A 19,899-nucleotide genomic window follows, 5' to 3' on the forward strand; every position below is an offset into this window, starting at 1 on the left:
TAAAGAGCTGGTATCCCTCCACTGTAGCACTCAATTCATGTTAGCCATCCACCACGTCTCTGTGATTTCAACAAGACCATAGACGTGCAACTGCACCCACATCTCTTAATTCCTCATGTTTATTCCCATGCTGCATGGAAGCTCCATGCTGCCCTACAGGCACTTCAGAGAGGCACCTTAGCGTGCTGATTTCCCAGAAAGTACTTTTCTGTAACAGGGCCTTGCAGACACTTCCTTGCTTACATGCTAATGCTGGAGGTGACCCCACTCAAGCCCTATTTTGATGATTTTTGCTTTCCCTTTTGTTCATATCACTCCAGACCCTTTGTTCATCAACCCTGTCTGTCACCCCTGCCAGAGGGCTGCCGATAACTCTCTCCCTCCCCTGTCATTCCTAGTTTAAAGCCATCCTTGCTAGGTCAGCCATCCTACTGGCAAAGATACCTTTGCCTCACTTTGCAAGGTGCATCCCATCTCTCCCTAGCACACACTGATCCTCAAACAAGGTCCCATTGTCATAGAAACCAAAACCTTCTTGCCAACACCACCTCCACAACCAATTGTTGACCTACATTATCAGTGTCCTCCTTCTTACACCCTTTCCCTTTCTCGGCAGAGTTGAGGAGAACACTGCCTGGGCCCCCGTGCCCCTGACTATCACCCCCAGAGCTCTGTAGTCGCTTTTGATACTCTCCAGCTTGCTCCTGGCAGCATCACTGGTGGCCTCGTGAAAGAACAGCAAGGGGTAACAGAGAGCTGGACAAGCTTCAGCAGTCTCTCCACAACATCTGGGATCCAGGCCCCTGGCGAGCAGCGAACTTCTCTGGATGAGAGGTCAGGTCAGCAGATGGGTGCCCCTTCGCCACCGCAGGGAGTTGCCCATTACTGTCAGTCACTGCTTCCTCCCAGTGGTCTTGCATTGTTCAGGGTCTGTTGGCCCAGATGCTTTGCTTGAAAGCACATCTGGCTCCTCCTCAGCCTTGAGGGCGGTGAACCTATTTCATAGTGGCAAGCCTTTGGGTGGAGTTGGAGCCCTCCTCTTGGTGCCAGAAGTCACGAGCTTCCATTCTTTATCTTCCTCAGAGGTTGCCATTCTACTGGACTGTGCCTGTGTCTGTGCTGCCGGTTGGGTCTACACCTCTTAAAGCCGTTAACACCATTGATCAACATTTAACACATACAAACAACATTGATTAATAATGCTTGGAAAAACTTAGGTAGTGTGCATTTTGTTCTAGGCTTCAAATATGCTGCCGCAGGATAATTCTGTTGATCTGGGGGGGGGGGGGGGGGGGGGGGGGGTTGCGGGGGGGATTGTGGTCCATTATAATCCCCAGATCCTTTTTCTGTTGCTGTTTAGTCAGTCTCCTCTATTTTGTACTTGTGCTTTTGACTTCTCAGCAAAGCACTCTGCATCTGTCTTTGTTGAATTTATGTGTTTTGGTTTCAAACTGTCTCCAGTTTGTCAGACCTACATTGACTTCTCCTTCTGACTGCAGTACGCTTGCAGCCTCTCCTAAGATTGTATCCTCAAGATTGTATCCTCAACCCATTTTTTTCAGTCTCTGTTCCTCCATCCAAGTCATCAGTGAAGATTCTTGCAGGTATTAAAGCCACAACAAATCCACAGCAGGATCCTATCTGGACCCTGCTCTTGGCCTGACAGCAGACTGCTGGTATTGGGGATACATACTTTAATGATGATTTTGCCTGGTTCTTATTTCCCTAGTTTATTTGTGAGAGTATCATGCCGAACTGTGTCAAAATACAAGTCCAGTTCTGTCACATTAGCACCTTAGCCTTGGTAGCGTGTTGCTGCCAGTTTGGGCCAGTGCTTTGCCTTGTCTGAGTATCTTGCCAGCCTTTCTAGTTACACAACACATTCACATATATGCAAGTATCTGCTAAAAACCAGGGGACACTTTTCCACTTAATGAATGTTTTCTCTGTTTTGTAACTGATAGAACTAGATTGTGCATCTCCTGAAACAGGTTTGATGTTGTCAAAGGAAAAATTGTGCTTAGGTCCAACATGCTCTGGACAGCAGGCATCATTGGCCTTATTAAAAAGTGTAATGATAGGTCACTGTGTAAAACTTTGTAGATTAATTGTATGTGTGTGTGAGAGAGAGACTTCGTTATGGGCTCATGACCTGAAAACAAGCTATAACATTATATGTCTACGCAAAATTGATTTTTTAGGTATAGTATAGATAAAGCTCTTGCTACCTTTACCTTAGTCCCTGACAGGCTTTTGTGTTAATACTCTAAGGGAAGGATTCATAGCAGCAGTGGGAGCTGGCTGTAATTTTAGAACAAATAAATGACTGGTGGACATACTACAGAACAAGATTTAACTTGAGGCAGGCTCTGGACTTCATGTCTGCCACCATTTCAGTTCGCTTCTGTTTTTAGCACATGCCAGCTGGATGGAAACTATGGGGGGTATTGCTCATCTGTGTTCCAGAATATGCTACCTTTTGGAGCGTGGACAGCTCTTAATCTTCATCTCTGACTTGACTTTACAATTACAGTAGTCATGAGACTGCTAGTCACCTTGATACATCTCTAAGTAGTTTAAATTAGTTCCTAATGTGAATTAATAAGGGGAAGTATAGAACAGTTTGTCAAATACACTTATGTGGCTGTGAAGCCCAGCACTGATACCCTGTAGCTGTAACTAATAAGTACAGGAAATTACAATTATTCATAGTTTTCACATTAGACCATGACATATGTAGACTGTCTTCACTTAAAGTATAAAAGATTCCTTCTGTTTGCTGCTGGCATTGTAGCTGTATAGTTATGTATGCTGAAGCCTCTCACTTTGCATAATTACAGCTGGCAGTTTATTTCCAGTTCCTGTGCATAGGACTCAGACAGCTATCTCAACAAATGATCGCAACAAAGCCTAATGTTTCAGCAGAAAAGTTGAAGTCGCTGTTATACTTAAATGCTCCTTTCTTGAATTTATTCCTAATCCCTGCAAAGTAGAGAAAACCCTCGTCATATAGTCAGGATTACATATTAGACAAGTGACAATCCAAGTTAAAAAGGTAATGCAATGTGAATATGTGAATGTGAACTCAGAGTAGTCCCCTCGTGTGGTTTTAAAGTGGATGTTCTATTTTCAAACTTTTGTTAGTGGCTACCCAGAAAATCTAATATAGAGTGCCCATAACAGGTTGTGTTATTTTATAGGAAGGTTATCTTTGTACCTTTTTTAGTGTGAAAAAATTTGTTACGTTTAAATGACCCTGTTCTCTTAATAGGCCTCACTGAATTAAACTGGAGTAAGGCAGCGTGTGTGCCACAGACAAGTTAAAAATGTCTGAGCCCAACTTTTTCTCCACAGCTGGAGTTTGCAGTTGGAATCCTTTGCTTTCATGTTTGGAATAAATTTTGTTCGGTGACTGATGGACTAGTTTGCTAGCTTCTGAGTTTCATGTATTAACAATCTACAGAAACCTGACTGAGATAAGATGGGAGAAAAGCAACAATAAAGACGCCAGAAATTAAATGCTTTAAGACACTGAAAATGAAACTTTGACTAACAGCCTTTCAGAGGTCATTCACATGTAATTGTGTCTAAAACTTGACTTTGTCCTGTAGCATAGAAAACAGTATTTTCTCAAATGGCAGAACAAATGGCTTTGGATGGTTATAGTTTCTTCTCCGATTATAGGTTAAAAGAAAAAGGGACATATTGGCACAGTAACACATGCAGCACTGGAATAGATTTCCTCCCCCCGCTTACTCAGCAGCAAAACTGTCCCACAGAGTGGACTAATCAATAACCTGGCTTTTCAGCTTATAAGTAAGATACATTAGAACTATCACAAACCAATTTTTAAAGATGAATAGAGCTAGGCCACATGAAACAAATCTCTCTGGGGAATGAGAGAGCAAAATTAGACTCCTCAAAAAATAACTCCTCCATTAAAATCTGGCAAGTCTAAGAAACCCTTTGCAATTAATGATAATGTACTACAATTAGGCATTGGAGCTAATACAACACTCTATGATGGAGATGAATGCAGATGACATGGAAACCTCTGTTGTGGTTGTGGATTTTGAAATATGTTTGTCTCTCCTCCCCACTCACCTACATATTTCAACTTGTTACAGTTACAAGCTTTTGTAATTTGTCCTGTGGTTTCCACAGACACACAGAAACTTTTTTTGATTATCTTACTGCTTTGAACAGTAAGTCGAAAACAAATGAGGGTAGCAACACTCATTTGTTCTTCAAGCTTTATTAAAATAATTTTTTTTTCTAGAAAGATAGAGAGTATTTTGCTGTCTTTCCAATGTAGTTTTAGCTCCAAGGAGTCTGTTACCTTCTTTATTTCCATTCCCCATCCTTCGCGTTGTGCCACTAATGTAATAAAAAAGCATAATTCATGCCAGTTGCTGGGCCAGGAGAAAGGAAGCGTTGTCTCTGCATCTTGATAATCTGTGCTGTCTTACTCTCTTGATAGTGCATAGTATTCTGCCAGCTTTTGTAAGCTGAAGGGGAAAAACCTAACTTTTTCATGGTTAGTGGCTGTTATATTTTGCATAGACTGTGAAGCTGGTGAACTGCTGTTGCTGAGTCAGGAGGCGAGTAACAGGTTCACATGCTGGAGATCAACTGCAAAGTGTGAATTTAGTATAAGTGGGCGCAATGATGCCTTCCTCAATTTGCAGGCAGCTTCAGTCCCACTTTCACTGCTCAAAGCTTTGCTTACCAAGAGCTGAATAAAATAAAAACATGGTAGGTTTTATTTTGGCTACCCAAAAGCCTGTGAGCAGCAAGAGTGCTAGTGGACACTCGCCCTCTTTCCCAGCAGCTCTGTGTTTTGACCAGACTTTTGTGTTGGAGCATTACTGCCCACAGATTTGCTTGGACTCCCCTTTTCCTTCCTTCCCCAATTTCTCTGCCTGCTCTGTGTCTGAGAGAGGTCTTGAGCACAATCTCAGGCTCTAGGAAGGCACTGTAGACCTCTCATCCAGCAGCAATCTCCCTGGGAATGAGAGACACTGACATCACTTCTACTGCGGGGTTCTTCTGGAAGGAATCCCAAAGGACAGCAGTGCTTGAGCATACCAGTTGTTTTGAGCATTAACTTCACCATAGGAGACCAGTTTAAATCCCTCTATCATGTATGTGAACCAGTTCTTTAAAGTCGGAGCTACTGAAGCTGTCATTCAGCAGTTGGTCACCTGAAATTGCAAAGGAAGTGCGTTTGAAGCTATATAGGTATTGCTTTTTGGAAGAGACAGTCTTGGTCGGGATCCAGTTACATTTAGATCCTCTCCCCTTGTCATAGCTTCTTTTTAATACTGTTTAAAGTAAACTTGTTGCCTTGCTTCTCTGCTAATATTTTTTTAATTATTAATATTTTTACTTTTGGGAAGTACTAGAGTTATTTTTCTGCTGAGTGGGAGAAAGAAATTGCCTTTTGTTTGGTGAATGTTCCCAGGGTGGTGGGGTATGTTTGTGTAAGATTATTCTAAAGCTGCCAATGGTATTTGTAAGGAATACTACCCTGTGGTATTAAACAAATCCTCAGTTTGCATTTTTTTATGGTTTTATGGTTTGAGTTTATAGGTGGTGACATTTTCATTTGGTTTTGCAATATGTTAAGTAAGGTATATTTAGTATAAAAAACCCATGATCTTTACGTTAGCATGGCTGCAAAGACTGGGAAGAATGGTCTTCCCAGAATGGTTTTGCCATTTTTAAGATACATGTTCCAACGTGCTAGGTAATACAGATAACTAAAGAGAGGTCTTAGTTCTCTCTTCTTCTTTAGCTAAGTTGTATGCTTACAAATAATCACATAATGCTAATTTATATATATTTTTTTTTTTCCCCCCAGGGTATGGTCTTCATTGCCACCGAGCTATCATCACCATCTGCAAACTAATTGGCATTAAAGACATGTATGCCAAGGTTTCTGGATCCAAAAACTTGATTAATATTACCAGAGCTCTCTTTAAAGGCTTGACACAACAGGTAGATTGCACTCTCAGTGGTTCTATACGTTAGGTCAGGGGACAGAACGGGATTGATATTGCAATAGTTTGTGGTCAAACAGTTTATGTTCTGGGCTTAAAATGAAGTAATTTTCCAAAGAGCAAACAAAATCAGCATGTGAATAATTCCTAAGCAGTTGTATGAAGTTGTCCAGTGAGAAACAGCTGTATGTAACTCTGCCTGTTCCACAGCCAAGTGCCTCCAGGGGACATGTGAATTTCTGGGCTTTCATTTGTAGTATTTTTGATGACATTTGAAAAATCACGGGCGGAGGAAGTTGTGGCCCAGCTTTCGTTGCTACTGCTTGTTTGTCTGCATTCTAAGTTTTCATTGCCTAAGGACCAAACATCACAGCTGCTTCTATCTCTAGCATAATTAAGATCTCTGAAATAAGTCAGGGAAGTGGTGTCATTTCCTCTAACTCAAAGTGCTCACAGTGGAGATGTCTCTGTCTGAGCCAGCTGCCTGTAGTTGATGGAAAGATCGAACATGTGGCATTTCATCTGACTTTCTTTGAACACCAGCCTTAGAACGAATCAGTCCTTTGGAAATTCCTGGTTAATTCATTTGTTCATAGAGTCTTGGTAGCTGCCAGGATTTAGCTGCTTACCTTCCCAATATAGCCCTGCAAAGCTATATTTGTCAAATCTGTCACACCATCCTAGCCAACTTTTTCAGTTCAGCCTCAGGAGGGGAGAGGATTATGATCCTCTTTGCCTAATGAGATAGTTACAGATGCTTATCGGTATCTGAGGTTAATCAGACTTGAGGAAGTCTGTCATATTTTCAATGCATTGTCTCTGAGAAGTCTTCCACAGAATGAATAGAAGAATAGAAGGGCCTGCTGTATAGATTGTTGCTTTGAGGGACGTGCACTTGATACATTTTCTTGACTGCCCTGAATGGGAAAGATTTCCTGTTCCCAGTAGACATTTATTCTGTAAAATCTGAGTGTTAACAAAACAAGTTGTATGCAAGGAAGAGATATAGCTGAAAATATTGTTAAATTTGTATCATTATATTAGCTAATATTACCTGTCAGGGCAGTAATAAGCACTTTACTGTTGTCAAAGCAAAATTTTTGTCCATATGAAGTCAGAAAAACGTTACGGCACTAAAGTGCCGACATGTATCCTTATTAGCAGGATGTGCCTTTCTGGCCAGATCCTTTCCAGAAGCCAGTTCCTTTAGGATGACATTGTAATTCTAGTATATATGCAGTCTAGCTATCTGAATTCCTGCTGCTTATGCAATTAGCTCATTTGAAACCCATGAGAATGAGCCTGACAAATCATTTAATTTACACATGTTTAAACCGTTTATTGGTAAATTACTTTTTTTTTTTCCTACCCCATATACCATGTAGAGCTTGACCTGAAGTAAACCAACATTGTCCATCATTGCTTTGATTTGTCTTTTCTCTTTCCTACTCCCAGGAGACTCACCAACAGTTAGCGAACGAGAAGGGTCTCTATGTAGTGGAGTTCCGGGAGGAGCAGGGCCCTCTGCCCATCGTCGTGGCACTGCCTGAGGGGACTGTCCGTGAGGATCCTGAGCCTGAGGATGAGGTTCCAGACACAAAGCTGGAGTGGAGTGACGTGAAAGAAGCTCAGGGAATGAAGAAATCTCCCTGGGTGAATGTCAGACGGACAGCATGGTGAAAGCTTCAGTCCCTCTGTCTCTTCTGCTCAGAGATGCAACTGGGAAAGCCCAGCCCAAATGGACAGGTTGTCTAGGCTTACATTTCAGAGGAGGGCACCAGTAGCGCTCTCATGCCATTCATATTGCTGCTGCTGTTGCTACCATTTAGTAACACTGTTTGCTTTTCCACAGTTCTTCTGACCACTGTTTGACTAGGGACGTTCAGATGGCAACAGCCATTGAACATGAATTTGTCTTCAAGCATGCATTTACTTGATTCCTGAAGATGATGTTTAATCAACAGATCCCATGTTTCTTTCACAAGCTCTTGGGAAACTACTGAAAAGATAAGATGTGAAAGCAATAAAGGATCCTCAGAATTCGTTCAGTGTGGGTTTGTTGGGGGTTTTTTTGCAAAATGCCAATGTCTGGGAGATCTTGAAGCAAGCAGCAGTAGGTGGAGTTAATGTGTGCGCTCCCTAGGCTCACTTATTATGGTGGAGGAACCGTGAAATCAGAAAGTAGAAGCTGTGTGTCTTCTGGTTGGGGGGGGGAAGGGGAGCAAGGTGATGGTGGGCAACAGCTGGAGTTGTGCAACACTGTTCATGCAAGTGGGGGAGTTCCCCAAATGAAGCCCAAATATCTGAGGACAGCCACTTCACAGTCTCCTGTGGGATGTTGCAATATTTTGACTGGCATTGGAAGTCCAGTACAAAACCTGCAGTCCAGCCTTTCTTACAGTACTGTCCTCTGCATGTGTGCTGGGATAAGACCTAACTTCATTTTCTGCCAGTTTGGTACTGAGCATAGTAGAGTCTTGGACCCTATCCAGAACTTAGAAAGTGCTACAGCTGTCAGAGGATTAAAGGAGAAAGAACAAGTCTGTGATACACACCAGCCTCTGACTGGAGATGGAGTAAACCCCTTCACGTAAGCAGATCTCCACCTGAAGCACGCCAAGGTACGTGCTAGATGCTAGCTTAGCTCACTGGTTGGAGGGGATACATCACCCAAATCCCACCAGAAGTTAAACAGACTCTGCATCTGCATGCGAGGACATAATGCTTTACCTGGTAACTCCGTGTTTTTGTCTTGGGCATGGCAAAAGAAACAGTGGAACCGAACCCAAACAATGTTTTATCACAAAGTATTAGAGCAATCCAGGCTATAAAACAAGTCAGGAGTTAACTTCTGTGCCTCCCAGTCTGTGAGTGCTTGTCGTGGCATTTCTCTGTATGCCAGTAGATGCTTGTACCACCTGTTTTGTTAGTACAGGAGAAAATACCTTAGAAATACTTCAAGACTAGCCTGGGAATTTACATTTGAAGTTCTGATGTTAAAGACATTTAGGAGCAATATTTTGCATTGATTTCAGTGCAGGTTTCAGAAGACAGCAGTTGCATATGTACAAACAGGCATGGTGAATTTAATTGAGTTTTATCTTACTCTGGTAATGAAAATTCTAATTCAAAGGCTGCGCCTGCTGAGCAGTTGGCTGAAGGCTTTATTCCTGTTTGCCAGCTCAATCTAAATCCACCTTCAGTAGGATTGCAAAGTGTTTGGTTTGCAAACTTTCTTGTAAGCAGCATATCAAACTACTGTTCGAGAATGTATGCTCACATTTAGCTTGCATCTTACTGTTGAGCAAAATCAAGAACGAATAAACCTGGGCTAAAGTAATCCAATCTTGCTGTGTTTAGATGACCTTCAGTTTGCCTCTGTCATTGCAGAAACACTGAGCTGAAGTGAGTTGGCTCTGCCACTGACCCAAAACAGCCGCAGCTTGGGTAGTAGAGAGAGCCCGAAGTGACTAACTGGGTCAGCTGTTTGTCATTTGCTTCCCTGTGCTGCAGTGAGCAGATGGATCGTTCCAGCATTTTCTCTCTTCTCAGAATCAGGAATAAGGTGCGTGTCAGTAGCAGGTGATTGCACCCAGGCTTGGAGATGTCCTGCTGCTTCCTTGCGCTCTGTTCTTCCATTTCCTCGCCTAACACATATGGAGAAGCCCACCATGTTCTGGCCTGAGAATGGTGATGGTGCCACAGGAGATCGTACAAGGCCACTGCTGCAGAAAAATCTGGGATGTGGGTGATGTCAAGGTTTCCAGCAATGCCCCATCTGCGCAGGGGGATGCGATGGCAGAATTGGGCAGGCCCTTGTGTGATCTTAGGAGGGACTGAAGAAAGACAAGCTGTAAGGACAGGGCCTTAGCTAGCAGCACCCGATGGCAGAGCAAGTTGTAAAGTCCAGCTATCCCCAGCTGACCTGGGCCTGAACACTGTTCCTTGCAACATCTCAGGTTGGGATGCGCATCACGTTTTCCCAGCTCCTGAGGTGCACAGGCCATCACTTGGCACAAGGGTCCCAGCCTGTCTTTTGTGAGTAGAGGTCTGCAAACAGACATCACCCTTGAACCCTTCTTGGGCACTCAGTAATTTCTGTTCTCGCTGCTAGTGTAGGGTAAAACAAGACATTATTCTCAGTGGATCTTTCCTCCGTCAGAGGAGGTAATGTGGTAACCACAAATGTCCCTCTTTCCCCAAGGTCTGCGTACTAGCTACACTTGCATTTGCTCCCATGAGGGTCTCCGCCCTTGCCTCTGCTCCCTGGAGGAGGTTTAGGGCTCTTCTCAGACCCACAGGACAGTAACTCATGTTTGAGCACTTCCATGAATCAGGAATAAGGCATTTCCGTCCCTCAAAGCAAATGGGGTTTCAGTGCTTGGTTCTGCCAGCTTAAGGGAGACCAAGGAGCAGGAGGGGGCCGTGGTCTTGGTGCAAAGATCAGAGGTGGGGAACGGACCATGGCTGAGTCAGGAGAGGTGGGAGCAGACTGAGACTCTGCCACAGACCCACATGGAGCTTTGATTCCTCCATAGAAGTAATCTTTTGTGGGTTTCCCGTTTTCACAAGTTTGTTCATATTGATATAGATGCTGGTATAGATGTTATACCCAGCATACAGTTCGCTCATCACTCACAGATAAAGCTGACGGTAAAATGAGAAATGTCAGAAACTCCCGCATTTTCCATGGAGCAGGCCATAATTTTCTATTAAGTTTCTTTGCTTTCAGACAAAGAAAATTCCTCTCCTGCAATTCAGGAAAAGATGGAAGTGCTTCTAACTCATTGCATCACTGGAGGCAAGGTATCCAATATACAAATATTTGGGGAACAGCTAACATTGCAGGTAAGAAGCTATTTAATTAAGCAAGAGCGACCAAGATTACAATCTGGGCATAGTTAATGAATGCTATGTCTGTAATCTTTTTATCACAGGAGCTGAGGTTTTGCTTGCCTTCAAGCAGATGGTTTGTTTTAACTAAAGCCTGATTGCCTGCTCTCTAGAGTAGATGCCTGCAAGAGCTCTTTGTTTTGCTGAGGAAGCTGGAGAAGAGCAGAGGTGGCCACTCTAGTTACACTACCAGTTGAAATCTGGTGGTGGCTGCAGGGTTGCAATAGGTTTGCACTGTTTTTAACTGTGTGAATGGGACTTGTAGGCGCTCTGAAAAAAGGGCTGATTTGTGGCTTTTTAAATGGGCTGCTCCATCTAGCTAAATCTGCAAGGGAATCCCAGGGGTGCGTGACATGACATGACATGGCATGAGGAGGATGCTGTTGAAGATGAGGGGCTGGCCTAGGGGGATCTGGAAATGTATGAGCAAATGCTGAGCGTGGGATGTTGGGCCAGGCTGGGAGCAGCTCTGCGGGCAAGGACTGCAGGTGCCTTGTGGTCAACAAACCGCAAGAGCCAACCCCGTGCAAGGAGCACGCCCCAGAGCCGGCCGTCTCGCATTGTGGGGAGCCATGCTAATGTGCAATTAACCCCAGACAAGTATCTCCATGGGAGAAGGATCAAGACTGCAGTGGTCATCATGACCAACGTTTCCAGTGGGGTGACAGCAAATTCTCAGGCCAATGCTATCCTCGGGGCTCTCTGTGGGGACGAGACCTGGTATGGTAGATGGTTTGCAGGTCCTGGGAGATTCTCTGAGCGCTGGGCAGCAGCATTCCCTTCAGAAGCATTGAGGTATGCCATTTTCCAGGCAGCTACCTTGGGCTGCCCAGCTTCCAGGGCACGTGGGTCTTCATGGCTGCATCGAGACGATTGGAGGGCTGGGCATGATGGCAATGGAGACCTCTGGGTGCTTTTTTCATTTTCTCTTTCTTTCTCTTCTTTCCACCGAGCAGGGAACATGCATATTGCTGCAACTCACCTGGCACCAGACAGGTGCCATTCAGCCTATTATCTCTGCCCAGCCTTCCCCAGGTAAAGACTTGGCCCAGCTTACACTGGGGCCACAGGGCCTCCCTCCAAATGCCATGTCCACCGTCTTGTCTCAGCCCGCTCCCCGGCTTGCACAGGGGCTGACGAGCACTCCCCTGCCAGCAGCACCTCGCTGTTTTTTTCCAGTGCTGGTTTACAGCAAGGTTATGCTAATGCTGGGGTGGGGAGGTATCTTCAGCAAACCAGAAGCAGGGCCAGAGGGAAAGGGGCGAGCGGGTGAACTGGTGCAGACTGGTGTAAACTGGTGTGCAGCAGGGAAAGGAGAAGCAAAGGGCAAAGCAAGGCAGAAGGAATTGGGGAGGAGAGATGGGAACCCTGCCAAGACATAGGCTGCAAATGTGATGGCCATGAGGCATAGGGACATGGATGAGAGGGGAAAGACAGCGCTGCTTGGTGAAGAGGTGCTGGCCACACCTGGGTGCAGAAGGTGGACAGGGATATTGCATCCCAGGGTATGACCGCAAATGTCCGCCTTTGTAAATAGACCCAAACAGAAAGGCCTCTTTGTGTTTTAATGCTAATAGAATGGGATGTTAATAGAAGCAGGGCAAATCTGGGCACAAACCCTCCCCCCCCCCCCCCCCCCATGATGATGTGATGTTGAAACCAGTTTCGGCAGGCGCACATTAAACCTTTAGAACCAAGTGCCGTTGTACAAAGTGGCTGTGAGTTCCCTCCTTGCTCTGAAAAGGGTTTTTTTTTTCCACCTCTGTTGCAATGAGCTTGCTGTTGTCACACTAACACAAGCAAAACAGGTCAGGCTGGTTTTGAACAAGGAAAAAACAAGAAAAAAGAATCAAATGTTTTCCTCACATTGCAATTAAAAAGCTTCAACCCAAACCTATGGTCACAGCTCAAAAGTTCCCCCTGGATCTGAAGCAACAGAGATGCCTCCAAGGCAATTCTTATTTCCCTTCTGTTCTCCAGTCCTTGTTATTATCCAGGAACTTCAGACTCAAAATGGAAGCAATTTTTGCCCCACAAGCTGGAAGGGCTAATTTGGTACCACTGTTTATTAGGCACCTCTAACATGTGAAAACACCCCTTCTTGGGTTTAAGCCCCATTTAAATTAACTCACTGTTGTGGTTTAACTGCAGCTGGCAACTAAGCCCCACGCAGCCACTCACTCACTAACCCCCGGTGGGATGGAGGAGAGAATCAAAGGGTAAAATGAGAAAAAACTCATGGGCTGAGATAAAGACAGTTTAATAGGTAAAGCAAAAGCTGTGCACACAAGCAAAGCAAAGCAAGGAATTAATTCCCCACTTCCCATGGGCAGGCAGGTGTTCAGCCATCTCCAGGAAAGCAGGGCTCCATCACACGTAACGGTGACTTGGGAAGACAAACGCCATCACTCCGAATGTCTCCCCCCTTCCTTCTTCTTCCCCCAGCTCTGTATTACAGAGCATGACGTCCCATGGTCTGGGATATCCCTTGGGTCAGTCGGGGTCAGCCTGGCCGTGTCCCCTCCCGACTCCTTGTGCCCCCCCCCAGCCTGCTTGCTGGTGGGGTGGGGTGAGGAGCAGAACAGCCCTTGGCTCTGGGTGAGCACTGCTCAGCAGGAACGAAAACATCCTGTGTTATCAACACTGTTTCCAGCACAAATCCAAAACTCAGCCCCATACCAGCTAGGGTGAAGAAAATTAACTCTATCCCAGCCAAACCCAGCACACTCACTCAAGTTAACGCTCTGGAGTAATTTAAGAATTCAGATGAACCTCATCACTGAGATTAACCTGAGTTGGTCTGTGCCCTGGCCCTGGCTACAGAGCCCCCCAGGCTCCCCTCGCCAGAAAAGGCCTCTCATTCATTCATGCCCAAATCCGTGTCTCATCCTTACACGCTGCCTTGTTAGAGCGCAGTGCTCCTGAGGCTGTACAGGGCTTGCGTACCTGTGTGTGGCAAAGGCAAAATAGCAGAAATGACTCATCTATTTGCAAAATCAGAGCAAACCCATCTTTATTAGTGACATACTGCTGGTGTATGTGAGAGAAGCTGTGCACCAAAGACAAGAGCTGATTGCCTCTGCTTATTCAAGAGGTTATTCTAATAATCCATACAATTCTCCTACAGTCTACTGCCCACCTTCTAAATTGCATTTTGTAGGGGGATTAAAGACAGTGGTAATTCCTGGCATTATGGTTGTGCCTCATAATTCAGCAATACCCTTCAGGGGTTGCAATAACTCATATTGCCCCTGAAGCAAGTTAAATATTGCCCCTGTTTCTCATCACAAGTCAGAGATGGCATTTCCAGAAACTGCATGAAAACATTCTTTTGGCACAGCAGGTTTAGGGAAGGAAACAGGCTTACATGGATGGGTGGCAGTTAAAATGACCCCGTTTCATACTCATGCTCCTTAGTGCTGGTTGTTCAGGCTTCCCCTGGTAGCAATAACAACCCTGGAGGCATAAAGGTGTGGTTCAGGGAGATTTTAGCGCTCTGAACCCAGCTATATTATTCTTTCTAAAGCTGGATGTTTTTTTATTTGGGTCCCTATTACCAGCATCAAACTTTACCCAACCCAGAAGAGACTGAAGGGAAACAGATTGTGCCAGGATATAGCTTTCCCTGGCAGGTTCTTTGTCTTCATTGCCATGGTCCCACATAAAAAGCTGCTTGTTTATAGCATACACATTAAAAACCCAAACCCAAACCCAGCCTGGAAACTGCATTCGTTGAACAACTTTCATGCTGATGGGGTGACCACAAGACACACTTGCGAGGGGAGGCTCTTAGGATGATTTCCATCGCAGGAGCGAGCACACTTTATGGATCACGTACATCAGGGTAGCTACGAATGCGAATACCTACAATGGAAAAACACATCATCCAGTTAACTTTTTATTATATGGTATGAGTTCCTGCACTGAGCAAACACCTCATGATGCATTATTGTTACGGATGCACGCATACGCAAATCCAACACGTGTTAAAGCTCAGATTCCTGCTGGGGGGCGGGCGGGGAAGAGTGTACTGCCACAGTTATATTTCTGTTGACTCTTGCATGTTTGGAGGCATTCATACGTAGCAGGACCAGGACTAGTTTGTCTCCCCTCTCCCTGAATGGTTGATGCGAGTAAAGACTTGCCCTTGAGGCTGCTCCGCAGTCACCTCCTCACCTTCCTGCCCCTGCTTGCCAGGCACTCACCACAGCAGCAATGTTCTCCCGGTAGATGGTCATCCCCACAGGATCGGTAAGCGTGCTGACGCTATAGGTGAAGTAGGCTTCCAGCACGGCAGCACTGAGGTAGAACAGAGCTGCTGTCTCCTGGCAGATGATGTCCTAAGAAACAAGGATCACACAGTCATTTCCAAGGAGGGAGCACACTGCCAAGGGGAAGAAAAAGGAACCCACACAAGCAAGCCCCAGCCTGTGATTTGGAGTGCAGTAGCAGCAAAGGAGGCAATTGTCTACCAGTGACACCAGGGAGGGGAGAAGCCCTGAGGTTTGTCACATCCACTTACCAAGGTGACCCAGGAGCTGCTGCCCCCATGGGCCCCACAGATGTAGAGGCACAGGAGGGTGGTGGACATGACGAAGCAGAACACAGAGACAAACATCACCCAGCCTTGCAGGATGGGTACCGGGACCTTCGAGGATGCCACCAGGATCCAGACAAGGCCCCCAAAGATCTGCAAGTGAAAGTGGAAGAGAGGTTGAACATGGGATAAATTGGCTTATCCAGAGCAGAGCCAAAAGCCACGCATGCCTCTGGCACCAGCACTGCCCATGGCAATAGCCCAGGGATGCCTTTGAGTTCTTCCCAACCTCCACTTGAAACTGGGTATTTAGCTGGGAGCATCTGCCTTTGATCTTGACCCCAAAAAAGCCTCCCTGCCTCCTGGTGTCACTGCCATTCACACCCTCTCCACATCAGTGTGCTCAGGAGGTTCAGACATTTTTGAAGGCTGGTTTCGATGAACAGGGAGGTTTATTCAGAAGGGCACATTTGCTTCACACCCAGTGTGACAGATCCTTGAAAGGAGTGGTGTCAAACCCAGCTCACTTGCACAAACGGCACATGAAGGCCACATGCAAACGTCGCCCTGAAAGGACAGACAACAGGTTGAAGAGAGATAATATGGCCAGTTTTACTCTCCGAGGTAGGGGAAATAAGGTTGAGGCTCCCAGCTCTTCCTGGCAAGGAGGGCTTGCATTGCTGCTCCAGCTATTTGGGTCATCCTTCGTCGGTTACACCGGAGCTGTGTAAGGTACCAGCTGCTGGTCCGGTAGCAGGTGGGACCCCATTCTTCTCAGCCAGCCTTGGGAGTTTTCTATGGGTTTTCTGGTGGGGTGGGGAACACAAGGACAGCTATATCTAGGTTTCATCCTTTGCCAGCAGATTCCTACACAAGAGGATGAGAGCACGATGTCCGATGCTGCGGAATATCTGAGCTGCAGGTGGTGTCTTTGCACTAAAATGCAATCAGCAGCTTTTCTCTGCTGCAAATCAGTCCAGTTGTTTCTTGAACCTGTGCAAAGTTTAGTCTATGCAGCATCCTATGATAAGGAGCTCCTCAGCTGAACCCACACTGTGTGGAGACCAGTGCTGCTGTGGGGACCTATCCCTCATCACCGGCTGGTCTTGGATTTGCAGGCAAATCTCCATAGGTAAGAGAGCCTCACTGGTTCTAAGATCATTCTGATTGCTGGTGTATCCCAGGCCAGCCTTTGCCAGCATCCAAGTGCCAACTCATACAAATCATGGCGTTTCCACTTTCTTGGAGGCATTTTGCAAGTGGAAAAAAAGTTTCTGATTTATGATACTCAGAAAATGCCACATCATTTGTGTCACCCCACATTTGTAGGAAAGTTCATTGGTTCCATTATGCAAATCGATACATTAAATCAATGATGTGGTTGAGACCTTGCAAATATCTGAGTGAAAATAGGTCTTCCAAAGTGCTGCTGTTTTGGTGCCCCTTGTAACAACCAAAACCTGACACTTGTACACTAATCCAGTCCCTGTAATAACTCATGTGTTGACACCATGAGTGCGTTGCAGCTAAAGATCCGGGAGAAAACCTTATAGTTTCTCCATTAAAATCCAGCACAACTGGGGTGAGATATGAGGTTTGGGGCAGAAGTATCACTTCTCGTCGCTTACTACTCCCCATCTCTCCTTTCTGCAGGATGTGATTTCTCACTCAGGCAAGTATGTTTGACGTGGTTTGATTACTGACTTTGGTTTTATGATGCTGCTGTTCAGCAGACTCATAAAAATGAGGAAAGGGTCAAGAGGCTTTCAGTAACAACCCACAGCAGGTTGGGGACAGCAGTCTAAGAAAAACTTATCTTTCAAATGGCCTTTTACAAAGAAAATGTTTCTGTTTTCAGCTTGTTTTAGCTTTTGTTTTAGCTTTTCCAGATATGCAGAAAGCTCTTCAAATAAAATAGATTACAAGAATTAAGCCCAGCCTCACAGAATAAAAATGGTAGTTCTTAATCAGCACATCCAGATGTGGCAGTCATCTGAGCTGCAGGCAGGACCTTCTGGCATTTTCACAACTGTCTTAGCATTTGAAATGACAATTTTTTTTTTGTAGTTACTGTATTAACCCACTGCGGGCAACCTCAGATTCCACTAAGGGTTGAGAAACTCTATCCTTCTGAATGCTGTGATTCAAGGCAGCCACCTCCTTTGTACACAGCAGAGATAATACAGCTGCACAACCTAGAGTCATACACCTCCGGAGATGGAGAAATCCGGTTATGCAGCATTCCTCTTTCCCTGGTGGTTCCTGAACCTTTAGGATGCACATTTCCAGGTCTTACCCAAACCAAAGGATAGGGTGCTTATTTTTGTCTCATTAAGAAAGCTGCCTTGCCAAATCCCCTGGAGACAGGAATGACAAACAGTTCAAGGCACAGCTGGTACTGCAAGAATGCCGAGGCCAACAGTACGCTCAGCACCAGGACTAATACAACCCGGTGGCAGGGGTGGCTGGCAAGTGTCTGCCCAGCCAGAATCTCCACAGGGACTTTGCACCCTCCTTCGTGCAGCTGTGGGAAACCTGGAGCTTGCTCTCAGGGCCCGGGCACAGAGAAAAAGTCCCCAGACCATATTTGAAGGCGCTGAAGCAAAGCCTTCCTCTTCGCAGTTCCTCTTTGCTTTACTGCTGTCACTAGGAGAATGAGGTAACGCTGTGAATTCCAGGAGTGTGGGCTGAGTTGGGTGACAGGAAAGGACTTGGTCCCAGATGGCAAAGTTGAAGTTTTTAGTGTGAAATAATCTGAATGCCATCCTACAACACCCAGCCAAACCCCTCAGTGTTGGATGAAAGTGCTCAGGCTTTGGAAAAAGCCTCTCAAACTGTTGTGAGAAGAGCAGGTTTCATGGGTGGGTGCAGAGGACAGAGGAAAAAGGTTCCAGTTGAAACTTTCCCTCTTTTAGTCAGTGCTCACAGCAACTGCTTTTAATCCCCTGTGCCAAATCCATTAAGATTATGATCTTCTCCTGCTCAATGAAATTACAATACGGGAAGAATTTACAAGGTGTTTGTTCACCATTGCCCACACACCCAGGTCCAGCACTTTGCACCTCCAGCTCGGGAATTTTGCAGCGAAGCAGTGCAGCTTCAACAGCCCAGGCTCTTTGCTACTGTGAACAATTACCTCAGTTAGCCTTTACCCCCTGCTTTAAGCAAGCAGTTTATCCTCTGCCTGTATCAGCTGCCAAAATCATCTTCAGTTAACTTAATGGCTCAATTTGGCAATCTAGTTTAAAACTGCCAGCAACTCCTTCAACTTTTTCACACAGGAAACGACAAAACCTTTTTACAGGTGCCACAAAAATCGACAAAACCTTTTTACAGGCGCCACAAAAATCCCTTTGCAGGCTAAAGGAGCGCTGCTGAGCCCCAGCTCAGGGCTTTGTGGTTTTCTTTGCGGGTGAGCCCCATCAAGGGCTGTCCCCAGACCTTTGTGGCTCGGCGACCTGGTGTGGTTCCTGAACCACACGCTTGCTGCCCGGTCTCATCCCTCGCACACCTGCAGCACGAACTGTGCTGGATGCCCCCACCAGCGGCATCCGCCCTCCCCCAGGGAAAAGCCAGCACTCACGATTTCAGGGATGAAGAGCACATCTGGGAAAGTCGTCAGGACAGCCAGGCCGCTGGGTAAAGAGGCGGTGGAAGTTGCCGAGGACATTGCGAGCCTCTCCCGCGGTGACTGTCAGCTGCTCTGGCTCTAGCTGCCGGAGGTAGCTGCCGAATGCAGCCTCCTTCCTTCCTTCCTCCCTCTCTCTTCCTCCTTCCCTCCCCTTCTTCCTGCTTTTCCTTCTTCCCTCCCTCCTTCCTGCTGGCAGGTGAAGACAGCTGTGAATGGCACCGGTGTGGCCAAACCCCGTGACCTGGGGATACTCGGTGGCTGTGGGAGGTTTTCAGGAGACGGGGGCAGCCCTGGGGCGTTTTCGGAAGAGCTGTCCGCACAAGCTGAGCGCACGGGGCAAGTCCCTGGGCGGTGGTGGGTGGCACTGGCTTCCATCCGATGGCGACAGGGAAGACCTGTGCCCATCCAGCTGGGCAGCCTCCAATCCCCTTTATTTGCACAGTAAATCAGCTTGTCCCCACCCGCGTGAGCTGGCCACAGCCGCGGGCACGAGGCCAGCTGGCGGCCAGGGCAAGCCAGGACCTGGCAGCTACCGCCAAAGAGTGGGGCTGAGGAACGTCTCACAGTCGGAGACGCGTCCCAAGACGAGGGCAGTCGAATTGCAGGGCAAACCACTTCTATCGTCTCAGAAGGACATTGGATACGCCAAGGTGTGTGGTTTGGGTTTGTACGGCGGGGTTTTGGTACCGGGTGAGGGTCCGCAGGGCCGGCTCCTGTGAGAAGCTGCTCGAAGCTCCCCCGGCTCGGAGCCGGACCCGCCGCTGGCCCAGGCCGAGCCCCTCAGCGACCGCGGTCGCGCCTCTGGAAGAGTGGAGTTAAGAAGGGAAACCTGCGGT

At 46.4% G+C, this 19,899-nt stretch overlaps 2 protein-coding genes across 5 annotated transcripts in view; one reads left to right on the forward strand and one right to left on the reverse strand.

The window, feature by feature from the left end:
• Positions 1–8,050, forward strand: part of MRPS5 (mitochondrial ribosomal protein S5) — a 68,108-nt gene extending 60,058 nt beyond the window's left edge. For all 4 annotated transcript variants that reach the window (XM_030039067.2, XM_030039077.2, XM_030039087.2 and 1 more), the window contains 2 exons: positions 5,864–6,000; positions 7,458–8,050. In XM_030039067.2, the coding sequence (XP_029894927.1) occupies positions 5,864–6,000; positions 7,458–7,682 (362 nt within the window). In that variant the 3' untranslated portion in view covers positions 7,683–8,050. The remainder of the gene's footprint in view (positions 1–5,863; positions 6,001–7,457) is intronic.
• A 5,492-nt stretch (positions 8,051–13,542) lies between these two features.
• Positions 13,543–19,222, reverse strand: MAL (mal, T cell differentiation protein). Its single transcript, XM_030007258.2, has 4 exons — positions 19,016–19,222; positions 15,418–15,585; positions 15,101–15,235; positions 13,543–14,759 (listed from the first exon to the last, which is right to left on the reverse strand). The coding sequence occupies exons 1-4, from the start codon at positions 19,100–19,102 to the stop codon at positions 14,685–14,687; spliced, it is 465 nt and encodes a 154-aa protein (XP_029863118.1). The 5' UTR covers positions 19,103–19,222; the 3' UTR covers positions 13,543–14,684.
• Between the last annotated feature and the right edge of the window lie 677 nt (positions 19,223–19,899).

This window comes from Aquila chrysaetos, chromosome 2, assembly GCF_900496995.4.
Source record: "Aquila chrysaetos chrysaetos chromosome 2, bAquChr1.4, whole genome shotgun sequence".
NCBI classification, from domain to species: domain Eukaryota; kingdom Metazoa; phylum Chordata; class Aves; order Accipitriformes; family Accipitridae; genus Aquila; species Aquila chrysaetos.